We start from the raw sequence: 10,735 nt of genomic DNA, 5'->3' as shown, positions 1-10,735 counted from the left end.
CTATAAAGAGGTGCCAATCTTCACTGGTGACTGGCCAAACTATAAAAACCAAGACAGCAGAACTGCTATTGCATTAAGAAATAAGTACTGTAAAATACTCTTTCCTGAACAGTAAATGGATAACCTTGAAGTTGTAATCAGTTATCTTTCACTCCTAATGTATTCTAATTGTACAGAAAGTCATGGTATTAGCCCCCCAAAAAGGATTTCATGTTGTAATAAACAGACAAAAGACAATCCAAGTACAATTTTTTAATAAAGATAATTACAAAAGATGGAAAAAATCAGCTCAGAAAGGCCAATTACTTCTTTAATAGATCAGTTTTTGACATAATAACTCACATCAATTTTAAATACTATCACATAAAGCATGGTGGAGAAAAGAAATTTTGCTTCATAATTAGAAAACTCACAATAAAACTTGCCAAGAAAAACAAAAACAAAAAAAAAGCCATTTTGAAAATAAATACAGTCCATGCCAAAGTAGTATAAAATGAAGCCAGAAGTCTTCAAAAAGAAAAAATTTTTCTTCCCAATACTTTCTCTTTTATGGTTTCTGAAATTGGTGAGACACTCAAATTCAAGGGTTGCTGAGCTGTTCTGATTTGGCTCTGTTAAAAGAGGCAACATAGAATATTAGAGTTCTATAGGGTCATGCCCAGAAACACATGATAATGCCTTGTTTTGCGGGTACTGATTCCCTTAATCTTTCCAGTGATTTTTAGAATCGATTCCAAGTTATCCCATAAAGGCTGGCACAAAATTATACGTGGTCAAGTATTTCTATGCTTTATGATTATAAAAAACTGAATTATGATTTTGCTAAACATAATTGCATTATGAATTGTGTTATGCTAGCCCCATGTTTAAATTTATCTACCTCCCAACACTAAAAAAATTCATATATGGAAATTAAAAGAACCATGAAAAGATCACATGAAGTTACTAGCAAAAGGTCTCAAATACATTACGTACAGGAGTACAAACTAATTTATGTTGAGTTATACAGTATTATTATAGTCTTTATCATTTTTTAAGGCAAACTACGTAAGTAACAGATGAACAAATAAACTGGATGGTTAAGATGGCATATATTACCTTACCCACAAATATGGACGAAAATTTAGAGCGCCACATACAACTTACTGATGCTCTCAAGCAAGTTCAGTCCAGCACGTCCCAAAATATACACCCAAAGTAAATGTATTATTTTTATAGTATATAAAAATCACTAGGTAAGGAATATAATTTACCCTTTGGTATCTGTTTTTTCACCACTACTGTCCTTAGATTTATCTTCTTCCTTAACATCTAAAAACAAAAATTGGGAAGAGTTTAAAGCCTATTTTAAAATACAAAATATATACATTTTAAAAATATACTTTCCTTACAATATAAAAAGCTGTCATATATAAACAGTATTCAGGAATTCAGTAACTACAGAAGCCTTGCTAGATTCAAAGGTCAATGTAACAACCGAGGTCCTGCCCTTTTGAAGTTCTGTTTCACTCAGACTGCAGTATTACGGCTGGGCTTGTGTTGTGGGGAAGTTCAGCCTACAGACATAGGCACAGCACTGAGGGAGGCTGGGAAAGGCTATTACAGAGAGAGACCTCTGAGAGGTGTCCTAAAAATGAATAGCTTTTGGGTGGGAAAAGGGATTAAGCATCCTGAACAGAAAAGGAAAAACTTAAAAGGACTTTGAGGCAAGACTGAATTTTTTTTAAAGATTTTATTTACTTATTCATGAGAGAGAAAGAGAGAGGGAGAGAGGCAGGGGAGATCCTGGAATCATGACCTAAGCCAAAGGCAGACGCTCAACAGAGACTGGACCAGCCAGGCACCCCAAGACAGAACTAACAGATTAGGAGGAAGAACTGAAAACCACTGGGAATGCCGTACCGTGAGGAGACAGGAGAAGTAGGGAAGATAAGCTCAGAGGCACAGTAGAGCCTAAATCCCACTGCTTCCACCATTCACCTCTAACCCTGAAGCTTTTAATTCTAATAAAAATCAATAAAATAGTAATATGAACACTACAAACTCAAGACTATTAAAACAAATTAGCCCACGTGTGCTGAATTTCTTCAAAGCAGCATATGAACCAAAGTTCTAAAGCAATGACCTGACAATAAAGATCCTTGATTATAAAACACTGTTATTACACATGCTACACAGACATTTCAGGGGACTGCTCTGACAATACAAATGTGTGTGACAATAAGGATACTATGACTTTTTCTGGACTACTGCCTTAACTTGGGATATGTAAACTTAGTAATTCAAAGTACCAAAATGGAACTGAGAAATGGAGGAAGAAAAAAGAAACAGCCCCAATAGGTTTTGATTTACAGATTTTAAAAGTTTTCTGTAGTAATATTTCTTTATGTAAGACAAGGCAATTTAAAACAAATGGAAGACCTTATAAGAAGCACCCCATCATAAAACAAATTTTTAAAAATTATCATTATCAGCAGTAAAAGTTACTAAGAGATCAATCCACTACAAGGTCATTAAGCCAAATCAAAAGAAGCGCTAGAAGCGCAATGAAGACAAGAAGCACCCTAGTGAAGGTGCTTTCCCATTTGAGGGGAAAAAAGCACAAAAAAGCTAAAAAAATTTTAAAATGAGAAGAAACTTCACAAATGACAATAGTATGTACTGATGGTGAAAGATTGAAAAATACTAGAAAAGCAATAGAGCTAAAGCTAAGCCCTCCTTACCTCAAACGTAAGTGGAATTTCTGGATGTCAGTCGGTACGTTAAGAGCAGACTGGAGCCATCATTGTGATACATTCAAAGTTAGAGTTTTAAAAGTTAGAGAATGGTAGGTAGCCTACAGAGGAGTGAATCACGAGTAAAAGAATCGAACTGCAAGTGTCAGATGTGCTGGGGAATCTAACCTCTCTAGTAAAAAAAAAAAAGAACATGACAGCCAGCTTACTCATGAAACTTCAGTGTTGACAGATATAAGGAAAAGGATGCAATAGGGTCAAAATTAACAGTCAACCAAAACTCAAGTTTATCACCATTACTTGTATACAGGTATCAGGTATCTGGTATCCATTCCGTCAAGGAACGCACCAATATTAAGAACATACTTAAGTTACTGTGTTCCCTGACCACGAGCCGCTCAACCTAGCACGGAAGTACATAAAATCCTATTTTGAGGCATTATAATATATGTTAAATAAAATGACCAAGGTATGTATAAGTACTCTGGGAACTGAGATAAGAGATTCTGGTAGTAAATTTACTGCCTAAGGCATCATTTCGTCAAAAGATAAGCTACCAACATTTTAAAGTTATGGCATCAAAGTATTATACCCCCCCAACCCAGCTTCCACCCCCCTGTCTTTCCTCAGAGTTTTTATGTTTTCATCAAAACTTCTGAGCAAAGCCTACTCTCTCTCAGCTTTTTCACCATGTTGAAACTGGTCTAAGGATAACTCTTTTCTTGTGTCTTATTCCTATCAAATAAACGTTAGGTAGTTACAAACTATCTTAGAATTTGAGCTCTGGATGTGTAACCACTGTGTCTTTACCCAGTCTGTACCACAGTGTGACGTCTGCTGTTCTATGGCTGTGTCAGCAAGAGACAGTAAGGTTTTCTATACTGTAAGAGCAAATGTGACTAGTAACATTAACAGAGCAGGTAAGGTAAGCCCCTTTACCACATGGAAAAAAGTCATAATCACCCTTTAATACTTGCACAATTGACTTCAGGATTTCATTAAAAAATTGCAGTGAAGCTCATTTTAAAAACTTTTACAGAAATTAAAATACTTTTACAGAAAAATAAATCTGACCTGCTTTTTTGTCCTCTGTTTCTTTCTTGTCTTCTTCAATTCTAGCTTTCTTTGCTCCTTTCTTATGATCAGCCACATTTCTACGTCCTCCTTCTCCTTCATCCTCAGAGTCTGAGAACTCTTCATCACAAGCTATTCGTTTGTCGGATGCTCTAACTGATTATATAAAAATGTTAATGAAAGTTGACAAGGCAGTCAGTCACAGGTTCTATAATTGCTGTAACACATTCATAAACAAATGTACCAACCAATTTCCACATCTAAAAGTAACAGATGCTTAATAATCCTAAGATTAGAACTGAATGCATGGTTTGTTCAATAAATGAAAATATAGATTTGATCTAGGAAGAAGTAATTCAAAGAAACAGGAAAAGCACTTGGGGAGCTCACCAAAAAAAATTTGGAGGGAAAAACTATGTTTTACTAATAGGAGGGGGGGATACTATCTTTATATAAAGAGTGACCATTTATTTCAGAGCTAAAAGGAGATGTAGACAGTAACATTAAAAATATCATTAATACCAAGTATGTTAGAAGGTCTACACCACAACATATACCATATTATGCTACAACTCTAGCAACCAATATTAAGTGGAATGAGAGACAAGAGAATCAAACAGAAGGTGCTTAATGTTACTGAACTCATTCTCATTGGATAAATGGCATAATTTTCCAATTCATTCCCAAATACCAGTGCAGGGTCTAATGCGGGGCTCGATCTCATGACCCTGTAATCATGACCTGAGCCATTATCAAGAGTCAGACGCTTAACCAACTGAGGAACCTAGGTGCTCCTTGATTGTATATATAGTCACATGAACTAAAAACACTGACACTCAAATGAGGCTTTCAGATACAAGAGGGGTGCCTGGGTGGCTCAGTGGGTTAAGTGTCCGTCTCTGGATCAGGTCATGATACCAGGGTCCTGGGACTGAACCCTGCATTAGGCTCCCTGCTCTGTGAGGAGTCTGCTTCTCCCTCTCCCTCTGCCTACAGCTCCCCCTGCTTGTGCTCTCTCTCTTAACAAAAAAACAAAACAAAACAAAGTCAAATTATGTTAGATTAAAAATGGGGAAAAAGGACAACAATAATAGTGTCCTCATGGAACATGACCCATAGTGAAGTTCTTGGACCAACAAAACCTTAATTTGTAAGGCTATTTTTAACAAATCAGAAGAATGTAACAGTACACATCAAGGCATTATCTTACTAGAAATTCTCTTGTCTGGATCCTCTCCATCTTCATCTCCACTGTCTTCATGAACAGCATCTTCTGGAATAGCTTGCATCTGGACGCCAGGTGCATGAGGTAACATGCGTAAATTTTCAAATAAACGCTGTCTAAATTACATATGCAAATTTGTTAGACAAAATTCATTTTTCAAGTTTCTCTTAAACATTAAGAGGAAACATTAAGCAAAAATTTCATCGTTTATCTGACTTAACCGTTGAGTTAAAATAATAACATAAAAGCAAGATACTTCACAGACTATCATTAACTCACCTAATACTCAAAATTTTCAACATAGGTACTATTTCATCCCTCATTTCAATGATAAGAAAATATAAGCCTAAAGGCAAATTAACCTGCAAATATCACACACCTAGTTGTGTCACAGAGAGAGGACACAAACTTGGTGTGTACAACAGCCCTCTAAACACTTTGCTCTTGGAGATAAAGTTTACCAAATGTTTTGAAAAGAAAAATTTCACTTTCACTTTACTCAAGTAAGGCAAGAAAGTATACAATTTACAGTGCCCTTTGAAATTTAAAAATCCATTTTAAAAGAAAATGGAAGTATTTTTGAGCTATGAAGCACATACATTTTCATTATCTCAGAAAAAAATAACCAGTGATCTTACGGTTTCAAATGCTTTTGAAAAAGACAAAGAAAATATCTGATATGTAAAAATAAAAATAAAAAGTTTATCAAATCAATTCAGTGATCTCTTACTTTATCTTTTCCATATATTCTGGAGTGTTCTGGTTTGTCATGTTTGAAGGACTAATATGCAGTTTGAAGTCCGGGCCAAAATACTCAAAGTAATCATTATATGGCAATTCTATTAAAAACAATGAAATAAAGCAACATATTAAAAGCTCAATTTCACACAAACCCATGCACAAAATCCAGATTCAAGCTGTGAAACAGTCCCTAAGAAAACTTTCAAGAGTGACCGCTCTCCTACTTACATAGTTTGGAATCTACTCTAATCATTCATCTGTCCATTTGTATACACTGACAGTTTCGTACCATACAGACAGCACAATAGGACTACTTACCATTCGGAATCTCACAATCAAGGGCAACTGCAGTCTCGTAAGTCCAACACCGAGCAACATTACGAATTGTGTATCCACCTCCCCCAAGCATCAGTAATGGTAAATTAAAAGTTTTCACAACTTCTACACATTTAGCATGACCTGAGACAAAAAAAAAGGATTTGGGTAACAACAAATCTAAATATTCTGACAGTTTGACAAGTAAGTTTTAAAAAGATAATGGATGCAAACAACAAGTTTTACTCAACCAAAATGTCTTTTCTAAGTATTTAAAGATTATGTAAAAATTTCAAGAAATTTCTAGTCTATTACTTTTATTTAAATATCTTTCACACAATGATATATAGAACACAGTAAGATATAAGTGGCTATTTTAACAAGTGTCCCTAACAGAAAAGGGAATTATACAACTAAATTAACATAAAAAATATGAACAGAACACCTATTTTTATTAACATAGGAAAACATTATGTGGTATGAAGATTCTATGTTGATGTGACATTACATGGCGAGAAAAAAAGGTTACAATGAAACATGAACAATCATAGGGTGCCTGGGCGGCTGAATTGTCAAGTGTCTGCCTTCGGCTCACGTCATGATCCCAGGATCCTGGGATCGAGCTCAGCATCAGCTCCCTGTTCATCGGGAAGCCTGGTTCTCCCTCTCCCACTCCTCCTGCTTGTGTTCCCTCTCTCTCTGTCTCTCTCTGTCAAGTAAATAAATAAAATCTTTAAAGAACCATGAACAGGGTGCCTGGATGGCTCAGTGGGTTAAACCTCTGCCTTCGGCTCGGGTCATGGTCTCAGGATCCTGGGATCAAGTCCCGCATCATTGGGCTCTCTGCTCAGCAGGGAGCCTGCTTCCCTTCCTCTCTCTCTGCCTGCCTCTCTGCCTGCTTGTGACCTCTCTCTGTCAAATAAATAAAATCCTTACAAAAAAAATCCCATGAACAATCTAAATTTTACCACTTTTCCATATAAACATAATGCAGACAAATCATGAAAAGCTATACAACAAAGTTTAACTGTAAGTTATCTTCAGGTAGCAATACTATGAATAATTTTCTTAACTTATTTAAGATTATAAAATTACTCTCTATTGCTATTAAAAAATACTTCAACAAATATCTATGTGTAGAAATTTAAATGGAAAGTAAACCTAATATAAAAACAAAATACTTTCTTTGGATAAATGTAATTGTTTAATAATTAGTTTTAAGTTAGTCACCAGTATTAATGATGTATCTATCATTCAGACATACAAATCAATCTTTAAAGAAAAACACCCTTCAATTATAGAAGAAATCCATGCTTACTGAAGAATATTTGGAAAAAATCAAAAAAATACAAAGACGAAACTGTTTAAAACTCCATTATCCAAAGATAGTTTTTTTACAAGTATTTCATTGCAATTCCTTCTGATTTAGTAAGATTTAATGATTTTTTTCATGTAATTGTGTATTTGTGGGCATTTCCATTGAGAATTCAATGGTTGCAATATAAAATTCATAACCCAATTTCTATTACTGCTACTAGAAAAACACGAGCTTCTTATAATAGATTAAAAAAAACCACTTTAGTATTTTTATTTTTTTTTTAAATTTATTTGACAGGAAGAGAGACTCTAGCAGGGAGAGTTGGAGATGGAGGAGAAGCAGGATTCCTGCCGAGTGGAGCCCGATGTGGGGCTCAATCTCAGGGCCCTGGGATCATGACCTGAGCCAAAGGCAGATGCTTAACGACTGAGCCACCCAGGTGCCCCACACTTTCGTATTTTTAAAGACAACATAAAAAGTTAACTCACAGACTTATGAGTAAAGACGGCTAGCTGGCTAAACAAAAACACTTTTCCTTCTTCTTAAAACCTGATAAAAATGACTAATGGTATTTTTTAAGGGATAAAACCAAAACCTATAAAAAATGAAGAATGGGCGCCTGGGTGGCTCAGTGGGTTAAGCCGCTGCCTTCGGCTCAGGTCATGATCTCAGAGTCCTGGGATCGAGCCCCGCATCGGGCTCTCTGCTCAGCAGGGAGCCTGCTTCCTCCTCTCTCTCTAACTGCCTCTCTGCCTACTTGTGATCTCTCTCTCTCTGTGAAATAGATAAATAAAATCTTAAAAAAAAAAAAAAAATGAAGAATGGCAGAAAACACACAGTAACAACATAAAGTAAGGTAGAAAAGAGATGGACAAGAGGTTAACGGACTTTAAAAGACCTGAGAAATCTAAATTGAAGCTGGCAATGGAGAAAACTTAGAATCAAGCTTAAGATCTGGGATTAGTGAAAATATCCTTAGCGCTTTATATAACTGAAATTCTAACAGCAGAAATGTAAATTACTGTAAAAGTAAAACACTACAGTTTATGATTATGAATGTTAAAACTTGTAAGTATGAAAACAAAGCATTTTTGAAGTACTAGGACATGAAAACGGACTGTTAATACCCTTTTTGTACATTAGGAAGATCATATCTGTTTTGAAGTGAACAGATGGTTAACAACACATTAAGTTCAACAATATGAAACTGCTATTTCACCACTATTGACCTACCTACCAAGAAAAGGGACAATCAAGTTTGTATGGTTCAGCCTAATAAAAGTAGAACAGATTGCCCCATTAATTCTAAAGCTAACTGGTATAGAGGCAATCATAACATTAAATAAAAGACTTTAATATCTAGATTTAGGTATTTAATTCCACTTAAGCCTAGTCATTTTTAAAAAGTTCTATTTGAGAATTCTTCACATCTTAAGAGGCAATTCAATGCAAGAACATTCCTTTGTCAACTGAAGATTCAGAAGGAAAATAACTACAAAATCATGTACAATATTCATCATTACTGATCCCCATAGAATAAATTTTAAGAACTTATTAAATAAAATTTAGGATTTATTCTTACACCCTAGAAGTTCATTACATGACGGTGAACTTTCACTTTGGTATGAACTTAAGTCTCATGTTAATTTCAACAATGGATCAAATTTAAGTTTTGGTGCTATCCTCCTAATCCCCCACACATCTTTTCTCAGAAAGCTACCTGAGAATGTGCTCTAACAAAATAAGACAAAAATTTAGAGGAAGACAGAGGAAAGAGCAATTGGGGAGGGGAGGCATATAAAAGAGAAACGAAGAGCGCTTCTCCCACCAAGTCTATAGGAGATCCTTGTTCAAACAGTAACACCTCAGAAGGTTATTCTTCAAAAAGGTAAAAATGATGGAATACTTGATGCAACTGAACATTTGAAGCTATGTAGATACTGGTGATTTAATAATGAGTAAAGAGAAAACTAGAAATGAGACAAGAAAAACAACTTATACAATAAAAGATCTGATAAGCTGAAAAGTGCTTTAATGTTGATGACACTGTAAACACTGAATGCCACACCAAAATTCTAGTATAATTACCAGATTTAAGCTATAAAAATGAAGATACTTGAAGGGTGTATGCAAGTACTGGGGACAAAGTGGTGAAAAAGAGCTAAATCCCTCTTCTTCCATGATAGGAACTGAATATACAATGCGAAAACTGAAAGTAACGAAGTTTGGGACACCTGGTTGGCTCAGTTGAAGAAGCATGCAACTTTTTTTTTTTTTTTTTGAAGATTTTATTTATTTATTTGAGAGAGAACATGAACTGGGGGAGGGGAGAGAATCTCAAGCAGACTCCGTGCTGAGTATAGAGCCCAGCGCAGGGCTCTACCTCAGGACTGAGCAGGGCTCTATCCCAGGGCTGAGATCATGATCTGAGCTGAAATCGAGAGTCGCATGCTCAGCCTCCTGAGCCAGACAGATGCCCTGAGAAACATGCAACTCTTGATCTTAGGGTTTTGAGTTTGAGCCCTATATGATGTTGGGAGCAGAGATTAAAAATAAAATAAAAACAAAAACAAAAATAAAGTTAGTTTGCAAGTTATTTGGAGAAAGATAAACACCAAAACGAGCAACAAAAAACAATGAAAATGGCTGCCTTGGCTGGGATTGCAAGAAGCTTTATAAAACTATTCACGTATGAATTCAACAACAAAATAAAAAACCTAATTAACTGAAACAGCATTCCAAATGCATATATATACATCCGACAAAAACCAATGAAAAATACAGAATGTGTGATTCTGTGTTAATATAGTAGAGGTAAAAAATTATAATTAACTGTAATGGGAAGTTCTCAGAGAGGAAAAAAAAAAAAGAAAACATATTCCTGGGACTATCACCCATTAAACCACTTACCTTTCACTGTCAGATTGAAGCAACCAAGCCTATCACCAGAGAGTGAGTCTGCACCACACTGTAGCACCACAGCACTAGGCTGATACATCTCCATCACCTTTGAGATAATCTATGTACAAGACAACAAATGTTAATACCTGTAAAATTATTTCACAAAACTCCATTTTGATTTTAAAAATAAAAATACTTACAGGCTTAAATATCTGCCCATAGGACTCATCATCTATACCATCTCTCATTGGAAAATTGACAGCATAGTATTTGCCTTTTCCTGCACCAATATCCTAAAATATACAATTAAACAGCTCTTAGAGACTATTTCATAGTAAAAATGCCTGACATGCTTATTAAGGAATTTTTTACAAGATTAAAAAACTAGGTAACAATATCCAATTCTGAATTCTTCTTTTAATTTAA

General features: G+C 35.3%; 1 protein-coding gene across 2 annotated transcripts in view; it reads right to left on the bottom strand.

Moving 5' to 3' along the window:
* Nucleotides 1-237: 237 nt before the first annotated feature.
* HDAC2 (histone deacetylase 2) overlaps nucleotides 238-10,735 on the bottom strand; it is a 30,112-nt gene continuing 19,614 nt past the window's right edge. For both annotated transcript variants that reach the window (XM_059176808.1, XM_059176807.1), the window contains exons 7-14: nucleotides 10,510-10,602; nucleotides 10,319-10,427; nucleotides 6,094-6,234; nucleotides 5,765-5,873; nucleotides 5,020-5,150; nucleotides 3,810-3,965; nucleotides 1,254-1,311; nucleotides 238-611 (exon numbers count right to left, since the gene is read on the bottom strand). In XM_059176808.1, coding sequence (XP_059032791.1) covers nucleotides 581-611; nucleotides 1,254-1,311; nucleotides 3,810-3,965; nucleotides 5,020-5,150; nucleotides 5,765-5,873; nucleotides 6,094-6,234; nucleotides 10,319-10,427; nucleotides 10,510-10,602 — 828 coding nt within the window. In that variant the 3' untranslated portion in view covers nucleotides 238-580. The remainder of the gene's footprint in view (nucleotides 612-1,253; nucleotides 1,312-3,809; nucleotides 3,966-5,019; nucleotides 5,151-5,764; nucleotides 5,874-6,093; nucleotides 6,235-10,318; nucleotides 10,428-10,509; nucleotides 10,603-10,735) is intronic.

Source organism: Mustela lutreola, chromosome 6 (assembly GCF_030435805.1).
Source record: "Mustela lutreola isolate mMusLut2 chromosome 6, mMusLut2.pri, whole genome shotgun sequence".
Classification (NCBI taxonomy): Eukaryota; Metazoa; Chordata; class Mammalia; order Carnivora; family Mustelidae; genus Mustela; species Mustela lutreola.
This window is presented reverse-complemented; position numbering and strand designations above follow the sequence as displayed.